Below are 21228 nucleotides of genomic sequence, written 5' to 3' on the forward strand. Positions count from 1 at the left end.
TCAAATTTGATAACTAAAAGGGTAATAATGTCTCATGCAGTTGAAAACAATGGTGAAAAATAAATGTTAGTTTTACAATTATATAACGACGATCAAATTGGTTAGGTAATTAAATCATTAATATTGTTCCATTATAAAATATATTTATAGATAAATCATTGAATATTTTTCTTATGTTTTTTTTTCGGTTTTCTTTTGCCTTTAAGTCATTAACAAATTTCCTTACTCTTTTATTGGTCTGTTCTTCTTACTAAGAATTGTATTATTTTTCTTCTGATTTACATATACATTCAACTCACTCAAGTCAATATTTTATCATATCTTTCTTATAATATGGTAATGCTCGATGTAATATTTTTTATAATCAATATTGTTCATGCAGTATCATAAAGTTAACAATCAAGGATTAATATATGTTTACAGAACGTGATTTTTGTTGATCAAACATTATTTTAATATAGACAAAAATTGAACCTAGAAATATCAAGTCGACCCCATGTCTCATTTCTAATTTAATTATTTTGAAAAGTGAAAAATTGAAATAGTTATAAACAATTTAATTTTTTTTATGAAATTGTAATAAAAATATTTTTTACTAATTAAATTAATATTACCTTGTATAATTTTATACTTATTTGTATATTTATAAATACTTGATCATCATATGAGATGATTGTTATTTTTTTTATAGGCTTAAATATGATTTTAGTTCCTCAAATTTATGATAAATTTATTTTTGATCCTTCAAATTTAAAATTGTTGTTTTAGTTCTTATAATTTTTAAAAATCTTATTTTAATCTCTTAGGTCACAATAATATATTTGAAAATGACAGATTGAGACAATTATACACTATTAATTAGGTTTAATATGATAATTTCACTAATAAAGATACTAGTGGATAGATTTTATACAACAATATTTAATAAGTTTTTTAACAAAATTTGAATATAATTATGAATTTTTTTTGAAATTATAACGATAAAAAAATTAATTTTAATTTTAAAAGACTAAAAATAAATTTATCTTAAATTTGAGAGATTAAAAATATATTTAATTCTTTCTTATTTTATTTTTCTTTTATCTTCGTATTACTGAAAAATAAGAGCTTATCTTTTCTTTTTTTGGGTCGAGGAGCTTAAATAAAAATACAGTGGGAAACTTATAAGAGGATATAATTAGGCCCAATCAATTTGAGTTGAATGCAAGGCCCGCAGATGAACCCCAAGAATAAATCTATACATTTCTCTCTAACCAGATTGCCTTTCGTAAAATTTTTGGATTTGCAAGTTAGGCCCGTTTCATTAAGGGCGTGTTTGGAAGAGGCAAAATTATAATATAAATACTTGCATTAAATATTTTATAGAGCTTGTAAGAATAACTTATATTTAAGTTTTTTTTCAACTTATTTGAAAATATAATAATTTATGAAAGTAACTATTAATTTATATGAAAAAAATTAACTTTGTTTCCTCTTTGATCATTAGAACAACTTATATATAAACATTGATAAACATTTATTTATTAAAATTGTTTATCTAAAAACACCTTCAAAGATTTCCAATTATATTCACCAATCTTATTAATTAGTATTTCAAAGGTATTTATTACAAAAATAACAATAATTATTTAATAGGAATTATTTTGATGATGTGTAAAAATTTATAGTGGAATTTAATAATATTTTGAGTAAAATTTCAATATATTATAAATATAAAATATTATATTATAGATAATTTAAAAACAACTTAAATATGAATTTTAAAGTGATTATTGCTAAAATTGTGTTTTAAAATAATTATACTAATACATGATTAGATGTTGTTTTGGTGTGGCCTAAAGAAGTCTTCATGTTCTTCCCATGAAACTCCTAGCTAGTTCTAAGTTGGCTAGTTCTAATCGGAATGCTCCTAAGTATGTAACCTTGTTGACTTTTATGGGTCTCTCCTGATAAGATAAAACTTGTGCTTGATTTGGTGTTAAAAACCTATAAACGTCCGTTCAACTTAAAGCAAGACCTTCCCCATTTCTCAAATTTTGTTTTAAAAGTGGAAAATTATGGTTACATTTTTTTAAACGCATACCCAAACATGCTTAAAGTAATTAACTTCTTCATGATAAGGCCATTGTATTTTGGCATGACAACATGATCTTTACAATTATCCTCATGTTGACATGGAAAGCTATCGTTAATGTTATTGGGGTTTGCCATGGACCTTTTCGGGCTATTAGCATTCTTAATCAAGCTTTAGTTGAGACAATTAGGCCTTGTTGATCTTAGACTAGGTTAGGTTTGGAATAATAAACCTTGAGTCAGTAGCTCATGGTAGCTCGAGATGCTGAAAAAAAATATTGTTCATAAAATTAACATGGATAAGACTTATAATAACATTGTGGATTGTGGATTGGGTCTTTCTTCATTGATGCTTGGGATACTTTGCTTTCTCAATCACATAATCAATCGTATTATGTTTTGATCTACACCTTATCTCTATAATGGAAAAAACCTTCATGCCTTCTCTCCTAGGATAGGACTTAAATAAACAAATTGTTGCTACCTTGTACTCTTGTCATTTATAGAGAGCTTAACCTCAATGATTGAGGATTATGTTTAACCGTGTTGACAAGTTTTATAGGATTTTGAATTTTAAAATTAATACTCAAAATTGAATAGTATTTTTTATATGGGAATATTTTCACATCAATAACGAAATTTTGTCACCCACATTGAGTCATTGACAATTAATTTCACTACAAACAATAACAAATACCTTGGACTTCCGATGGTTATGGGTCGAGCTATGGCTCAAAATTATGATCCAATCATAATGTGATTCTCCTTTGTACTAACACATATTGGAAGGAGACACGGCTGAACAAGGCATGCAAAATTACTCTAGTCCACGTTGTCTTATCATCCATCTCATTTTACCTAATGCAAATATATTGATTTCCAAAAAGAGTGTGCAATAGAATGCACATCATCGTTGATAATTTATTTGGAAAGGTTTTATTGATCAAGAAGCCCATTTTAGGCAAGATAGGAAAAAAAATATATGCTAAGCCTAAACGATTTGGTGGTCTTGGACCATGTACTATGACGTTAACTAATATAACACCTTTTAAGGAGGATGGTTGGATCTTTCACTACAATGATGCTAAACTTTGGTATCAAATTCTCTATAAGAAATATTAAATTTCCCACGTAGAGTAGCTCCAATACAGACAAGTCTTCTCATGTTAGACAATCTATCTATTTGCAAAGTGGGTGATGTCCTTAAAAATGGTTTCAAGCCTAAGATGGATATATTCTATCTCTTTATTTTTTATTTTTTGGTTTGATAACTGGGTTGACCAATAGTTTATTTTTACAAAATGTTTTGTGTGTAGAGATTCACAATTTATATGTTCGCCTCAAATATATGTTCACAAATGTTATTCAACATGTGTTTATTACCCCTCCATTGATTCATGAAGATGTGGAAGATTATATTATTTGGTCTCTTTTGTGCTCCACTTTTTCAATTTATGACTAGTTTTCCCAAATATCTATATTGTGTGATAACAATGTTAAACAAATTCATGCCGACTTGAAAGCTCTAATTGTCTTAAAATATCAAACTTTTCTTATATTTGTTTTTTTTGGCATGATGCTTCTCCAACAAAAATGGTTACTTTATGAACGTGGTATAATTGTTGCAAGCCATTGCCCACAATGTGAAAAGGCCAATGAATATTTTCTCCATTGTCTTTGTGATTGTGAGACTTCAAAGGCCATTCGAAATCACTTCAATTAAGCATCGTAAATTTCTTTTTGCTGAGGATGTGCATTCAATATCATACTACCTTGTTCTTGGCAAGACTTTAGACCATTTGGAAGAATATATGCAAGATGCTATTTCAAAACAACGAGTTCAATCAGATATCTTCAATTTGCTCCATCTATGAATTGTTGCTTTATATACCATGTCTTCCTTTCCCACTTAAAGCATGATAGCCTAATTTTCATGGTTTTTGGGTCTCCTTCCAACCTTAAGATTATTGCTCTTAATGTGGACGGGAGCATTTTGGGTTACCCAAAACAAAACGAGTTTTAAATGTATTATTTGAAATAGCTTGAGTAGTGGTTATTTGGTTTTGTTGGATTCATCGGTCAAAATATATATTATCACATTTACCGAACTTATGGTCCTCGTCAAAAGATTACAATCCATGCGGAATTTATGTTATCCCAAGAAGGGTGTCTCACAGAGTATGAATTTGCTATGATTCTCCCACCGACACCCTTGATCATGCTCACCCTCCAACATGAAGCAATATGTTTTCAGTTTTCTCATGTTTAGGTTGCTTATTTTCTCTTGATTTATCACGTTCCAAAAAAATAAATTTCAATTTTTTTAAACAATTTTTTTTATTTAAAAAATATAATGTACGTATGTTTTTTTAGTAAAGTAAGGAATACAAAGCAAAGGAAAAGGAAAAGAGACTAGCCTTAACTCGAACAAGTCACGTAAATAAATATCTAAGGCAAAGGAAGGAGGAATAACAAATTCTCTTGTAAAGTAGTGACTTCCTAAAACGCTAAAGCAATCCGCTCCTACATTCGTATCGCAGTATATACTAGTGAGAAAAACTCTCCAAACTCCATAAAATATACAATTTAAACAGGTTAATCTTCAAATTTGTGAGTTAAACATGTTAATTCATATAAGTCCGTTATTAAATGGTTAGGTAATATAGAATAGTTAGTCCACTAGAACTGTGAGTTAAATAAGCAACTTGTTGTATTAGTGCGTGTTTGTCTTAATTGATGGGATTGGCAAGCACGCGCGGTTGGGAGCGTGGAAGATAGATCTCACGATCATCATCTGCTTTTGGGTGAGTCATTGTTCTCGCGGACGCAGAACAGAAACTGAAGACAAGTGGAGAAGTGTATAACCGAAACGACGCCGCAGGAGTTTGCATGCTCTCCATTCCGCAACCCTCGTGCATTCCCAAAACCCTAAAACCTTCCATTCCCTTTCCGCTTCCGCCCATGAAGGACCGCCGCACGCTGTCCTCCAATGGCTCCATCTACATTCCGCCGCACCACCGTCTCCGCTCCGTCGCCAATTGCAACAACTCTCCCTCTCCGCTTCGCGCCAAACTCCACGAAAACCCTACACACGCCGCCACTACTCTGCAACCGCAGCTTCCCCAAAACGCGCGTTCGCGCTTCGTCTCTGCTTATGACGACACCGTTTCCGAGGAAGGCTCCGATCGTGAATTTGAACCTCCATCACTACCGGTGAGTTTTACCTTTAGTTTGTTTCTCGTTATTCCAAGTGTAAGTGTAGATACTCATTTTTTTTCTCTCTCTCTCTCTCTCTCTTCATTTCGTGCTTGACAATTTGCTTACCAGAATGCTTCCCCTAATGATAACACTGATGAGTGGAAGCGGAACTTCACCACGCTTTTAAATGACAAGAGCAGGCATGAGTTGATCTCGAGAGAGAAAAAGGATAGGCGTGATTTTGAACGAATAGCAGTTTTGGCAAGCAGAATGGGGTTGTATAGGTGACTTTTCTATTCTTTTTCTGCAACCTAATTATTATTGTTTGAGTGACGATTAGGTTTATTGAGTGGAATCTCAATTGCATTTGTTAATGGCAGCCATATGTATGCTAAGGTTGTTGTCTTCAGTAAGGTCCCACTTCCAAATTACAGATATGATTTGGACGATCGGCGGCCTCAGAGGGAGGTATGTATCCTGTTCAATCACTTGCACCTTACTCTTTCACCTTTGGCCTTTGCTCTGCATTCACACATTAACAAAATCTAAGGGTCTTAAAATTATTTAAGCAAGAACAAGGTACTCACAATTCATATTTGACTGTATTTAAATCAAATTTGTTAATAAAAATCTCATCAATGGAATATTTACTTCTCGATAGAGACACCCTAGTAAAGCTTTCAGGAATTGACAGGTGAGCTTGTCTATCGCCACATTTACACGAGTTAATGCACACTTTGAGGAATATCTTAGCCAAAAATCCAGGGCGAACAAAAGCTTTTCAGATTTGTCATCTGCAAGATCAAGCAGTAATGGCAGTATTGCTACGGATGAAGGACTTTTTGAGCAATCTGAGCCACTAGCATCAAATAAGGCTGTTATGGAGAAAATTCTATGTCAGAGAAGCTTACAAATGCTTGATCAGCAGCAAGCATGGCAGGTTACCTTCTCTCAAATAGAAAAGTGTGGCATGTTTTCCCTGTTCTGTGATATAATTTATGTGTATTTTGTAGTTTATTCCTTAATGTTTGCCTCACTATCTAGTGTCGTAAGATGTTGATATTAAGCATTACCACTTACCACTTAGTAATCTACATTCCATTTCCATGCGTCATGTTAAAAGAGGTTTTGCAGAATTTAACCAGAATTAGAATAAAAGGAGGTAGTCTTGCAACGTAAGTATACTTCATTTTGAGGGGTTGGGGTATGTATGAAAGATGGGTAGTGTAGTAAACTTGAGGGAATAAGATGGAAAATCATAGAAAATGAGTAAAGACAGTATGAGTGTAAGAGAGCTGAATCAAATCGTGACATCATTGGAGACTATAGAGACAACACATTAAGGGAATAAATAATAACTGGAATTTTATGTGTATTCTTTTTTAATTTTTTTTTCTCCTATGCATTATTATGTATGTGCATACATACTATTAATAACCATTAACTTCGATGAGACCCAACTCTGAGAACTACAATATTCATTACATGATGCATTCTTCATTTAAGCAAGGGCTTAGATTCACCAAAAAAAAACTGTTCTGTCTTAAAAGTCCAACATATAAGTAAATTGTGATTTTATAATGTATTTATTAAATCAGAAGTATTCTATAGTGATGACTGATGGGTGAGAATGATATCATATGGTTGTTATGGCATGCTGATAAGTCTTGTATAAAAGGCAGAAAACTTATGAACCAATGCGAGTTTATATTTCTCTCAAAATACCTAGCAAGTAGAAACTAGAATGTTAATTCTATAATGATGTAGAAAACATGCAGAAAAGCAGAAAAGGGAGGGATGATGAATCCCACCTCCCCATTTTTCTTATTTGTTCTTATTTTTAGGAGGGTTATGGGAAATGGTAGGAGTGGGGGAACCTAAGAAGTACATACTATGGTAATTGTTAAATATACTAAGTACGTGTTTGGAACTACATCCACATTGGACTAAATGCATGTCTGCCTCACTGCTACGTATTGTAGCTCCAGCTTCAACATGAATTAATGTGGATCTTTGACGTTATTCCAAACATGTTGTAAGTAGCAAATCAAATGAGTATTAATGGCCGTAGGACGGAAAACATTACCATAATGCTAATCTTATTTTAAATGGAAAGCCTAATTTATAAGAAAATCCTAATAAATTAATCTTATGTAATGGTACCTTTGTATTTTCAATTAGTGGTGACTGGTGACATGTGAAGGAGAGAATACACAAAATCAATGTTAGTCAGTTTTCATATTTGAACCATGGGTACACCATTTTGCTTGGTGTACACATCTGGTAAAGGACTACAAACAAGTATGTGATAGACTCACAGACACGTGCAATCAAGGAAGGCCTTAAAAGTATACTCCCATAGGCCTAAATGTAAGGTCCAATTGCAATTGGGAGAAGGGTTAGGGTGCATGGATGAGTGAGATATAGAGAGAAATGGAAATCTGATATAGTGGGCGTGAAATTTTACTTAAGGGGGATATGGTATCTTTACGGTTGACAGCTTGTAGCTAGGGCTAGGGCCTGATGATATTCTTGCTTGGCTGGGAGTACTTTTGCTCTTCTGTTTTCTGTATTTCCCTTTCTATTTTCAATCATATACAATCTCCTTTTATTGGATAGAAATTACTTCAATCAGTATGCCTTTGGTGCATAGTTTTTTTTTTTGTTTTTTTTTTTAATAAGCCTTTGGTGCATAGTTTTTTTTTTTGTTTTTTTTTTAATAAGCCTTTGGTACATAGTACCTGTGTTTAAATAAAAAGAAAATAGAGATTAGGTATGGCTTGGGTGTGACTCAGTTGTTGCTTGGTTTGACTGGGTACAGCTTAGGTAATTTTGGCCCAATGGTTGTTGTTTTCTCAAGACAGGTCACATTATTCCTCCTTTCCTCTTCCATCCGTGTTTCAGCATCTCACTTCATGTTTCTGGATGTACCTTTCTTGGTTGGCTGGTCTTTGATGTGGCTTTTAGTGCCTGACACAGACATGCAATTTCTTCCAATTATCTAGTGATTCTTGTGGTCCATTGTTTCTTCTCCATCTTCAAACAGCCTTAAGCTCAAATCAATAAAAAAATTGTGTTCTCTCTCTTGTTTCTATCGTTGCTTGGTCTGCAGAGCGATTTTTATTGCATTATTTTAGGTGATTGCTGATTGTTCTTCAAAAGTTCTATTGAATGTTCATGATAAATATTTTGGGTGCTCTTTGGTTTTTAGCTATGCAACATAGGTTTTTACCTGTATCTATGCAACATAGGTTTTCATAAGTCACAGTTTGGATGATGTCTTCCCTCCATTGACTAATGATTATAGCTCAATCTAATGGTTAGTGTTAATGGATATTCATGCCTAACTTTTGTGGTAATAAGTTAAAAACAAAAAAATCTACTGGTTTTTCTTGGTGGCCATTACAGTCTGTGTCTGCTTTATCTGTTCAAGTGCTTGCAGTTTGTGTCTGCTTTACTTATACAGGTGCTTACAGATACTGGTTTTAGCAATTATGTATATTAATCAATTTTCCCTGAGTTTCTGTTTAATATTTTGTTAAAGTACCAAATGAGTTTTAGAAACCATTGACACAACAAAAATGTCTTGAATGTTCTTGACATCTTGCCTTCTCAACATATCAGGAATCTCTTGAAGGAAGAACAATGCTAGAATTTCGTAGAAGTCTCCCTGCTTATAAAAAGAAAGAAGCAATATTATCAGTCATATCAAGGAATCAGGTTGGTTGAATAGCTGTTTTATAAGCACTTAAACCTTTGTGATTTTTTATTTTATTATTTGTAGGTTGAGTTGTGGATCCCCCAAAATTAGTTGTATAACATTTGTATGTTGATGTCAGTTTTTTCTCATAGCATTGTTGCAAGACAATTCCTGTTTGCTAGTATGACTGGTTGATGCACTGAGAATCAATTGTGAGTTGATTCAGAGGATAAATTCAGTGATATATATGTAAACTGAAACTTTTTTGTGAAATTCAGAACTGCTAAAGATGCAGTTGATGTTTTTATTCTCAAAATTTTCATACCAATACTATAAGGTGAAAGTATGAAAGTTATGGTGGTGGTATCGTTGAATTGCAAGCCAGCAACAACAGTGATCATCCCTGAAAAGGGGGGTTGTTGTCTGGGAGTGGTGGTGGTTGACATTGGTGTGAAAATTTATGATGATAAAAAATTTAAAGTACGGGATTTATTGTTTTGTCCAGAATATAGACAGTTGCTATAGATGCTTTTCAAGTTAATGTTTATCAGAGAACTATATATCAGACTGTTTGTATCACATGGTTAGCTTTAGCAGAGTTATCTGTAACAGAAGTACTTTGGTGGCAGAATGCTCAAATAAATGATAAAAAAGCTAGGGTTTGACTAGCTTTGGTTTATATTATTTCTATAATAGCTTGATGTATGAGCTGGGTTGATAAGATGAACTTAATGTCCTCAGCAGTCTGTATGGTCCTCTTATGACCCTTGGAGTGATACAGAACTTTTTCAGCTTTTATATATGCCCACTGCCACTGTCACCAGAGACTATATTTTTGCTTAGCTACTGATGTTGCTGTGACATTAAATGTTTTTATAGTAATCAATACAAAATATATTACACATATTGGTTAGGTTCTAGGTTATCCTTTACTTTGATTCATATATGCTGGCTGGTTTCTGATACATATATGATTTAAACATAGTTCATAGTCTTAATTTTAATCCCTTTGAAACTAGATATCCATAATTTGTTTGTCAGTTATTAAATGATATATTTTTTAGGTAGTTATCATTTCAGGTGAAACAGGTTGTGGCAAGACAACACAAATTCCACAATTTATTTTAGAATCTGAGATAGAATCAGTTCGTGGAGCTGCTTGTAGTATTATATGCACACAGCCAAGACGCATTTCAGCCATGTCTGTTTCTGAAAGGGTTGCTTTTGAGAGAGGGGAGAAATTGGGCGAATCTGTGAGTTTATCTGCAAAAGAAAATTATTCTTAATAAACTATCCCAACCCTGTAACTCTTATGTTTTCTGAGAATTTTAAGTATTTCTCCCTATCTATCAGTTGCTCACACACATGCTCTCTTTCTCTCTCCTTCAAAGGTTGGATATAAAGTTCGGCTTGAGGGTATGAAAGGGAGGGATACCCATCTCCTCTTTTGCACCACAGGCATCTTATTAAGAAGATTACTAGTTGATAGAAAGTTAAAAGGTGTAACTCATGTAATTGCGGATGAAATTCATGAGCGAGGGATGAATGAAGGTAGAATTCTGAACTTCATTGAATCTTTGCCTTTTAGAACATTTTTAGATTTCATATTCTTTCATTTTATGCCACAGATTTTCTGCTTATTATCCTTAAAGAACTCCTTCCCCATCGACCAGAACTGAAACTAATTTTGATGAGTGCTACGGTAGATGCAGAGCTCTTTTCTTCGTACTTTAATGGGGCTCCAGCTATGTATATTCCGGTGCGTTACAGAAATGCATGATATTCCTTGTGTTTTGATGTGAGATAGTCTTGTGTCTATCAATTTCTTATGGTCATTGGATCATGAATCCAAGTAGAAAGATAAACAATGAGTAGAAATTAGAAGTATTAAGGGAGTAAATGGGTGTGCAAAGCAGGTATAATATTATCATAGATGGGAATAAAATTAATCAAGAATTCATGTTGCCATTTAGTTTATAGTTTTGTTTCAAGAAGTGTTTATTACCTTTTTCTTTGGGATAAACATTCTAGATTTTTTTAAGGATAATATTTTGGTGCCAAAAACTACAGATTTTTCTTTTTCTTATTGTTTGGGTGGATATGCTTATCTATATAGGGCTTCACATACCCCGTTAAAACTCATTTTTTGGAGAACATTCTTGAAATGACGGGCTACAGATTGACTCCTTACAATCAAATTGATGATTATGGTCAAGAAAGGATGTGGAAAATGAACAAACAGGCCCCAAGAAAGAGGAAAAGCCAAATTGCTTCCGCTGTAGAGGTATTTAAGAAATTCAGAACTGCAGTTGCATGTTTAATATTTTCTTAATTTTAGTTAAATTTGCAAAATGTGTGATCAGGATGCAATTGGAGCTGCTGATTTCAAAGATTACAGCCCACAGACACAGGAGTCTTTGTCATGTTGGAATCCTGACTGTATTGGTTTTAGTCTCATAGAATATATTTTATGCAATATATGTGAGAATGAAAGGCCTGGTGCTGTTTTGGTTTTCATGACTGGATGGGATGATATAAGCTCTCTGAAAGAGAAGCTCCTGGGACATACTGTTTTGGGTGATCCAAACCGTGTTTTGTTGCTTACTTGTCATGGCTCAATGGCTAGTTCAGAGCAGGTAATGTTCTGTCTGTTGATGACTAATGTGTTAGTGTTCATTTTATACAATCTGCATGTATGACCTAACCTGTGTCCGGTTAGGTACTCCACTGTAGCAATGAACTTATAAAATTTTATATTCAGAAATATAATCAGATTCCATGATGACTCATTGTCTGAAAATTAATTTTAATGATATGCTTATACGTAGTCTTTTACTCTTTTGTTGAAGAAAGGTGATATATGCTTTGTCTCCCTGTTTATGATTAATATTTATATAGATTATACATAATGGATATGGAAATATGCAGAAATTAATATTTGAAGAGCCTGAAGATGGAGTAAGAAAAATAGTGCTAGCAACAAATATTGCTGAAACAAGTATCACAATAAATGATGTTGTTTTTGTTCTTGACTGTGGAAAGGCAAAAGAAACATCATATGATGCACTGAATAACACGCCTTGTTTACTTCCTACATGGATCTCTAAGGTTTCTGCTCAACAAGTAAGGTTATAATACTTTAGTTTAGTTGATTTTGTTGTGGTATTTATCAATTTGTTCAATATTAGTAGACACCATTTGATGATTCAGAGAAAAAAAAAGCAGGCATCATTTGATAAGAACCTTGGGAGAACCACACCACAAAAGCTAGCTATTGTAGTTGGAGTGCCCAAGGCCTCATAAATCCCACCCTAGAATTCCATACTTCTAATGTGGGACTCAAGTCCCATACCTTGCAATGGGATCTTAACATCATTTTTGAATCTGTCATCTTCATCCAGAATATATACATACTATGTTCATTTTCTTTTGAGCTTTATGCATAGTTCATAACAGTTTAGTTGGCTGACCGTTATGGACACTGGACGACTGATACCATTAATATTTCTATATAAGCAGTAGACTGAATTGTAATGTGAATTATTTTAATTATTGTTGAAAGAGAGAGAAACAGATGCAAGAGATGCTCAAATCATGTAGCTTGATTATTTGATGGAGTTCATTTTATATTAAACTTAATGCAATAAATACAAATAAATATTGGGGATAATATTCCTATTTACATGATACGCTAGGTCTATAATTACAAAGATCCTAACTAGATAAGGAAACAAATCTTAAAATAGAAATAAAAGTTAAATCCTGACTGATCATATGTGATATTCTTAAGTAGTTTAAGATATAAATAATATATCATCAGAGATATTTTTCAGATTTTCTGACAATTATGATAACAACTCAGCATTTTTCAGTAGACTAAGGCTAAGCTCTTAAACTTGTGGTCAACATCGATAAGAGAGTGATTGTGTGTTCTTTCTAGTTGTGTAACAATCATGATTTTGGGAAGAAACAGGGCATATATTATGAAGCTTGATAGACCTAGTATTTCCTCACTAGTCTTCATTTACACCCATAGCTTGAGTGGCACGTTGGAAGTAGTAATAAAGGAAGAACAGTATGTGTGTAGTCAATAAAAGATAGAAATCCAAGGAGGAATAACGGAATTCTTTATTCCCGGTCAAAACACTGCAGAGCTTCAGATATGAAGTCTTAATTTTATGGCAAAATCTATTTACAATAGTTCCTAAGGTCATTGCATATGGCTCAAGTAAAAGACAGACATTTGATCTATAAGCTCACTAAAAGGTTATGTTACATGACTTTTTAAATGGCTTAGGACAACATCATTGGTTGCCCCTACAAAAAAACTTCAGAGATAACTCTAATAATATAGAATAAAGGGTCTGTTAGATTTCAGAAAACGTTCTATTTTCATTTCTTGTTTTCATTTTCAGAAAATAATTTTCATTTTGAAATTTAGAAAATGTGTTTGGTTTAACTGTTTTCTATAAAAGTTTACAAAATGTTTTTGGTATAAAATTTATAATAAAAAATTGAATAATAAATTTATAATATATATTAACAATAATATTAAAATCATTATATTGTTTATCTACAACAAATAACTATATATCTATATAAATTATTAGAATAATTATCTATTTTATAAATGCTTTACTTATCTACAAAAATTACATGTCACTCTTTTAACATGTAATTGTTCTTATATTTCTCATCTCAAAGTAGCTATCTTTTATTTAACTAGTAGTAACCGAGTATTCAAAATTTAAATATTATCCCTATGCACTATTTTTATATTTACTTCATTAGTTTTTAATAATATATTTTTTAATATATCATTTATATTATTTTAATTTCTTATCTCTTTTCACATATCATTTTTGTATTTACTTCATTTTTTAAAGAAAATATCAATAGTTAAAATTAATTTTATATCATAACACAAAAAAGTAATTCAAGATCTAAAATCTAATTTATAGATTCAAAATTATTTATTTATTAAAAAATTTAATTATAATGCAAATAATAAAAATATTTATTTATTATATATTTAGTTATATAAAATAATAGTTAAAATTAATTTTATATCATAACACAAAAATAATCATAAATCTAAAATCTAATTTATATATTCAAAATTATTTATTTATTAAAATTTTAATTATAATGCAAATAATAAAAATATTTATTTATTATATATTTAGTTAGAGAAAAAAATATTAATCTTGTATATTGCACAAATTAAAATGTGCATAATATAAATATAACTAACATTACATTTTAAGTTTAACAATATATATATATATATATATGTGTGTGTGTGTGTGTGTGTGTGTGTGTGTAATTAAAAATCTAGAGAATAATTTTATAAAAGAATCATAAAATATAAAATGTAAAAGACAAACCTAACTAAAAATATAGATAATAATTATGTAAAAAAATATTCATGCATATATCATAATTATATAGTAGAATATAAAATGTAAAAGACGAGTGATTGAGTTACATATCAGCCAAACAAAATGTCCACTAAATTATGAGTGACACAGGATTCAAAGAGTTGCGCTAATATTTTTTCTTATATTACTGTTGTCCCATTGCCTTTTCAAGGATTTGTTTTCGAAAATACTGAAAATGACATTTTTGTGTTTTCAAATTGGAGCCTGTTTTGAAAACGTTTTCAAAGAAAATGTTTTCTAAAATTAGAAGTAAACATATTTTCATGTTTATTTTCTCTTTTCTCTGAAAATGAAAACAAGAAACAGCCAAACCAATCATGTCCAAAATCTTCACATATAATGTAATATCCTACTAAAATCCAATACTATTTATGGTTACCTTGACATTACTTTATATATATAAATATATATTGTTTAATCATTCATAGTTCTTGTGAAAATAACAGGAAAGATATCAACATCTGAAATACAACTGTAATTGATCTTCCATTGTGCTGCATCATTGGACAGTGGCATAAAAAAAGGAAAACTTTGGTATCATATACATGTAATAGAGGCTATGGGCAATTTGAATATTTTTTTGGTTGGGGTCTGGTGCATGATTGTACTTCAATATCCTTGCCTAATTTGCCTTGTATAAACAAAATTATTCAATTAGAAATTGACGTTTTATTCCCCTGGATTTGGTACCATAATCTTTTGGGGTATTGAAGTTTCACATTGATCTTTTTAAAAAGCCTTGATCCCAATTTATCATTCTTGTGGTAATTTTCACCCCAGCCTATCTGAATAGGCTATCATGGATAATGTTTGATCTAATAAGACTATGCAAGATATTTCAAACAAAGTTTGGTCTAGAGTGTCTGGAAATGGCCATTATGTTGAAAGGCTTGGTTATGTGCCACTTTCTTAAGATTAAGGGTGAAAATCAATTAGACTCCAGGATAATAATGGTGAAGTGTAGTATCCCTAAAATTCTTCATATAGACAACTACCAGTGAATCATGACTTTAATTAGTAAGTAGTAACCATGAAATTATTGGAGCTTTAACATTGATATTATTATCTGAATTTTCCCCTGAATCCTATTTTTCTAGAGAAGAGGAAGAGCTGGTCGGGTTCAACCAGGAGAGTGTTACCATCTCTATCCTAGATGTGTATATGATGCTTTTGCAGAGTATCAGTTGCCAGAAATTTTGAGAACACCTTTGCAATCTCTCTGTTTACAAATCAAAAGTCTAAGACTTGGAAGTATATCTGAGTTCTTGTCTAGGGCTTTGCAATCTCCTGAGATACTTGCGGTAATGATAAATTTAATTTATTCTTTAGAATTCCACCAATTCATGTCATTTTCTTTTATTTAATAAATCTATTTATTCATTTATTGTGCTGGTTATTTATATATAAATTTCTACCTGTCTTTTTTTTTAACCATTTTATCCATAGGTACAAAATGCAATTGAATATTTAAAAATAATTGGGGCTTTGGATGGGAATGAGAATCTCACTATTCTAGGTTGGTTTCTCTTACTAGTACTGGAAAATATGGCTTATATTTTCCCCTTGAAATGATAAAGACTTATGTTTCAACAGGGCACTATCTGACAATGCTTCCTATGGAACCCAAACTTGGCAAGATGCTAATATTAGGTGCTATTTTCAATTGCCTGGATCCCATATTAACTGTTGTTGCGGGGCTTAGTGTGAGAGATCCTTTTCTAACACCATTGGATAAAAAAGATGTAAGTTGTTCCTGTTTTAAATATTTGACTAATGGTCGAAAAGCTAATCATTTTTAATTATAGGCCACTCAAAATTTAATTGTACACCACTTTATCTTGTCCTGTCTTCGCTTGAACATATTACATAACTATAACACTTTCGATTTCTTGTTTCTGCTGTTTGGAAATTACTTTCAATCGAATTTTCTTCAAGGAGAACCCTACCTCTGTTGAAATTTTTTTATATTGGTGCTCTATTTTATTGTATACATATGTAAATACTGTAGGAAGTCTGTACATATGAAAAAGCTCTGACAAGTGATAGTGTGTAAAGCTAAATGTATTATAGATCTTGCCTCTTACCTGTAACAAAAAATGAAGTTCATTTTTATTTTGTTTTTCTTCTCGCTAGTCTATCCTGTCCTCTTTGGTAAAATTTGGTTGTGTTACGTGTTTTTAGTAGAATAGGACAAGTTTCTATTCATTTTTTTTTTTCAAACTCATTGTATAAGTTAAAGCACTTTTATTATAATTTATTTCTGCTGTTCTGCATTACCCTTTTTTTCTATCCTTGGCTAGAGCACACACTGTATTGTTGGGTGAAATTCATGTGGGACACATTAAATTATGTGGGGTCCCACTTCCTATTGAGTGGGACCTACATGAAATTCATTCAATAATAGTTTTGAAAGAAGTGTGTTGCTAGTATGCCACCAAAACTAACAGAGAATGCATTTTGTATGCCATGTGATCTTTTTGAGATTTTCCTCAAAGTGAGAGTTAATTAGGATAAGTACTATTTCAGTTAATTGGACATATTTAATGTTTTTAATGGGTATGGTCACTTTCATAAAAGCAGTACATGTAATGGACCATTTATTTCCCAACTCATTGTGTGATAGTCTTGACTTGAACTGAATTTCATTATTTGACACTTCAAAGTTCTTCATTGTAGCTTGCAGAGGCAGCAAAATCTCAATTCTGTGGTGCATACAGTGACCACCTTGCACTTGTAAGAGCATACGAAGGTTGGAAAGATGCTGAAATGGACCTTGGTGGGTATGAATACTGCTGGAAAAATTTTCTCTCCTTACAATCTATGAAAGCTATTGATGCTCTTCGGAGGGAGTTCATTTGCCTGCTCAAGGATACAGGATTAGTTGATAGCAATACAGCCAGCTGCAATGGATGGAGCTCTGATGTAAATCTTATCCGAGCAGTTATTTGCTATGGTCTATATCCTGGAATTTGTTCTGTTGTGGTATGTCCTTTTATACAACAAGCATAGTATATTAATACAGAAGCCTTTCCCCTGTAATCAATAGAGGGTGGAATTGGTCTGGACCTAGAGGGGCAGTTCCCCCTCCACACTTTTTGTTTTAACATTACATCTCATTTTAACATGTTTACAACTTAACATCTTTCCCTTATGTGCCGTTCCCCAGTAATCTAATCTTTTGTATCCTAATTTTCTTTTTCCACCTTTTTATCATATAAAAAGAATGATGCTATGGTTCCCCCACACAAAAAAAAATAAATAATGAAGTCAATAATACATAACTGTACTCACAAAAATAAATCGCAACTAAGCTTTAGAGGTCATGATAAGGACAACTAGTTATCTAATGGCTTGGCCAGCCTTTGATTTTACAGTTGACTCTAGCATTACTCTAGAATATTTTGTTTGTACAAAATATTGTCTTTTACTTGTAAATTTTCTTTCTTAATTATATATGAAGAGAAATAATTAAGTATAATTTAAATTAAAATTAGTTTGTCTTCTGTTTAGTGTCAGTTATGATACAAAATATCATTTTTTTTTTTATATTTGAGTTAGTACATAATTTAAAATATATCATTGTTTAAATTTTAAACAACTTTTGGTCATCAAATTCTTATTTTGGTAGATGCTGTCCTGAATTTAGTCTTGGTTACTGTCCTCAGAAATAGTTCATTGCTTGGAGTTGTACATTGTGTTATTGTATATCATGTTTTGAGAATATGAATTACGATGTAATTTCATTTGCAGCATAATGAGAAATCCTTCTCTTTGAAAACAATGGAGGATGGTCAAGTGCTCCTATACTCGGTTAGTCTATTCAAACCTTTATAATATGTTGCATGCTGTGAAACATTTAAAATAATTACACTCAGGTTTTTATTTTGTCTTTTGATTTATTTTTCCTGCTTTCCTTTTTAATTGAATACTTATTTCATTTGCCTAGAACTCAGTGAATGCCCGGGAAACTAAAATTCCTTATCCATGGCTAGTTTTCAATGAGAAGATAAAAGTGAACTCAGTTTTTCTCCGTGACTCAACAGCTGTATCTGATTCAATGGTGCTTCTGTTTGGTGGAAGCTTATTGAAAGGAGATGCTGTAAGTGTGATGTGATATTTTATTGCTTCTCATGAGTATTATATATTCTATATAATGTTTGCAATTTTTAGTTGCTGTCTATGTTATAGTTGTCTGATGTTTTACTGCAATTCAACCCTTTTCTATATCAGGATAATCACTTAAAAATGTTAGGAGGATATCTTGAGTTTTTCATGGAGCCCACTGTTGCTGAAATGTACCAGAGTATAAGGAGAGAGCTTGATAACTTCATTCAGAGCAAAGTAGGTGCAAATTAATTTCATACTCCTACCAGCTTACCCTTGACATTGAAGATTGTTGAACATAGTTTCTTGATGCAACTGAAGTAGCATTCTGTTTAGATGCTTTTTCTCTTGGCCAATCTGCAGTGATGATATGATACTTGACGTTTATTTTAAACTTTATATTTGGCAGCTACTTTTTCCAAGAATGGGCATACACTGGTATCATGATCTCCTGTCTGCAGTACGGCTGCTGATTTCGAATGACAAATCTGAAGGTAGATTTGTATTTGGTCGCCGGGTCATTAAACCATCAAAGAAATCTATTATGCTGGCCTCACATCCACCCTTGGTTTCAAGGAATGAGAGTGGACCTGGGGGTGATAATTCTAAAAGTCAGCTCCAAACCTTGCTTACGAGAGCAGGCTATGCAGCACCCATGTACAAAACTAAACAATTGAAGAACAATCAGTTTCAGGCTACAGTCGAATTCAATGGAATGCAGATAATGGGTCAACCATGTAACAATAAAAAGAGTGCAGAAAAAGATGCTGCAGGTGAGGCGCTGCAATGGCTGATGGGTGGAAAGCAATCAGGCAGGGAGTATATCAATCACGTGTCAATGTTACTTAAGAAAAGTAAGAAAGATCACAATTAAGTGATCAAACTAATGAGCTCGATGCAAAGGTAAAGGAGCCCAAGGTGAAGGATGTATGTGGTTCTTGCTCTCCTCTTCTAGAGGGACATGTGATTTGACGAGGCACTGTTGCTGGATCACTGGGTCAATTTGTTTATGAAAACAGCCAAGACCATGTCCAACATCAAACAGATTGAATTTGAAGTTGAAAGATACTTATTCTTGATTGAAGCAAAATAACGGATCATCTGTGAACATGAAGCAAGCAGTGTCTGTTAAACAAAGCTTGAGGATATTAACTTTTCGAATTTGATGCTTTTACATCATCGGCGAGAAAATAGATGGTTAGTGGCAGGGCCATACTTTAGGAGGGATTAGTACATAGCATTCATTCATCCTTTCCCATTAATTCTTTGTATAGTAATTATCAATTTTGTCAACATAAGATCCTAAATATGCTGAACCATCCGGGCTTTTGTTCTGTTTCTGGGAACAAAACGAGATGGAAAATTGAAGTAACAGGTTTTAGACAAAATTGCAGGTGAAAAAAAAAAATAAAATGAAACGTTTGTTCAGCATCAATAAATTGAGTGGTGACAAATATAAGTTGGAAATGATCACATTCTTGGTTGTCTCAAGACGACGGCAAGACCTACAAGGAGTGAAACCAAAGTGGTCCTGTTGCCATCTCAACAGTGTTTTGATCGAATGAAAATAGATGAAAGGAAAGTAGAAAGATATTTATAATTTTTCTTTACGAGTTTAGAAGTTTAAAAGGAAAGAAAAAAAAAATATGGTGGCTGAAATTCCTTTTCTTTCATGTGTCTTCTATCGAGAAGATTTGGATGAGACAATACTTTATAATATTTAGAATGATTTGTCTAAATTATTTTGATTTCGAATTGCTTTTTTGTGTTGATAGTTATACTGTATAATACATTTTTCCTCCACCTATTACAAACTGGAGACCATTCTCTTCTTTAATTAAACACTTTTTTCTTCCCTTTTATTTAGTATTTCTCGACTTCTAAATCAAAGAGATTCATTAGCTTTTCTATTAATTCATTAGCAAACTACAAGTTTTGGATTCTCACGTATATTACCTTAAGCTGACTGAGAAAAAGCATGTCAGATTCCACGGCATTTCTACTTTTTGTTACTTCGAAGACTACCTTTACGTGGCTCACAGTTTACGTGGCTCACAGTGGTAGGAAGTATAGCGTTTAAACTGTTTATTTTTTTGTTGGCCAACTACTTATTTTTATTGGAACAGCTTATATTCAAAGTTTCGTTAGATTGAAAAAGCTTTTTATATCCTAAAATTAATCGAAAATAAACATGCGTATTTTATTCTCACCCGCTGATTTAAAAGTAGAAAACTTCACAAAACTAGCACCAACACAAGGGATTATCAAAATATCATGGCAATTGCAGAAACAATACTTATTTAAGGCGACAGTATGTTTGTATAAACTTCTAAAAAAAACTTCTAGATAAATAAAATAAAAGTAACTTTTTTCTGGAACTAAAATTAGTTATTAGAAGATAATTTGTTGAACATCTTATTAACTTCTTCAAAAATATATTTAATATGTTTTTAGCTAGCGTAATGTAAACTTATGGAGAATTTTTCTTTTTCAAAAAGTACTTCTAGGCAAATTTATTCAAACATGACTTAATGCCTTAATTGTATATCGCTCACCAAAAATACAACTTTAAAAGAAACAATCGTGGAATATTATTTATCACTTTTCAATACTAAATAAATTTGGCACTCGCATAATAGATGCTGATTCAATGTGCCAATATCAAGTCTCCAACCATAAACTGGACAGCTAAGAGCAAAATCTGTGAACAGC

General features: G+C 32.1%; 1 protein-coding gene across 2 annotated transcripts; it reads left to right on the forward strand.

The window, feature by feature from the left end:
- The first annotated feature begins 4800 nt into the window (after positions 1 to 4800).
- LOC109814476 (DEA(D/H)-box RNA helicase family protein) lies at positions 4801 to 19955 on the forward strand. Of its 2 annotated transcripts, none has more exons than XM_020378922.3 (19): positions 4801 to 5286; positions 5401 to 5555; positions 5652 to 5739; positions 5966 to 6211; positions 8896 to 8991; positions 10036 to 10224; positions 10363 to 10522; positions 10600 to 10730; positions 11088 to 11255; positions 11335 to 11607; positions 11900 to 12094; positions 15510 to 15713; positions 15859 to 15928; positions 16006 to 16154; positions 17089 to 17394; positions 18163 to 18222; positions 18359 to 18511; positions 18643 to 18757; positions 18926 to 19114. In XM_020378922.3, the coding sequence occupies exons 1-19, from the start codon at positions 4963 to 4965 to the stop codon at positions 18961 to 18963; spliced, it is 3120 nt and encodes a 1039-aa protein (XP_020234511.1). In that variant the 5' UTR covers positions 4801 to 4962; the 3' UTR covers positions 18964 to 19114. The 2 variants fall into 2 exon arrangements, with proteins under 2 accessions (XP_020234511.1, XP_020234505.1); XM_020378916.3 differs by having other exon boundaries at positions 4807 to 5286; positions 18643 to 18753; positions 18926 to 19955.
- The last annotated feature ends 1273 nt before the right edge of the window (positions 19956 to 21228 follow it).

This window comes from Cajanus cajan, chromosome 7 (genome assembly GCF_000230855.2).
Source record: "Cajanus cajan strain Asha chromosome 7, NIPB_CcT2T_4, whole genome shotgun sequence".
Classification (NCBI taxonomy): domain Eukaryota; kingdom Viridiplantae; phylum Streptophyta; class Magnoliopsida; order Fabales; family Fabaceae; genus Cajanus; species Cajanus cajan.

What these genes read in the sequence shown, in the direction of transcription:
- LOC109814476 (XM_020378916.3), top strand. Translation starts at nt 4,963, where the DNA reads ATGCTCTCCATTCCGCAACCCTCGTGCATTCCCAAAACCCTAAAACCT. An exon ending in GGGAGAAATTGGGCGAATCT is followed by an intron (nt 10,225 to 10,362) that starts GTGAGTTTATCT and finishes TCTCCTTCAAAG; the next exon opens with GTTGGATATAAAGTTCGGCT. An exon ending in CTGGAATTTGTTCTGTTGTG is followed by an intron (nt 17,395 to 18,162) that starts GTATGTCCTTTT and finishes TTTCATTTGCAG; the next exon opens with CATAATGAGAAATCCTTCTC.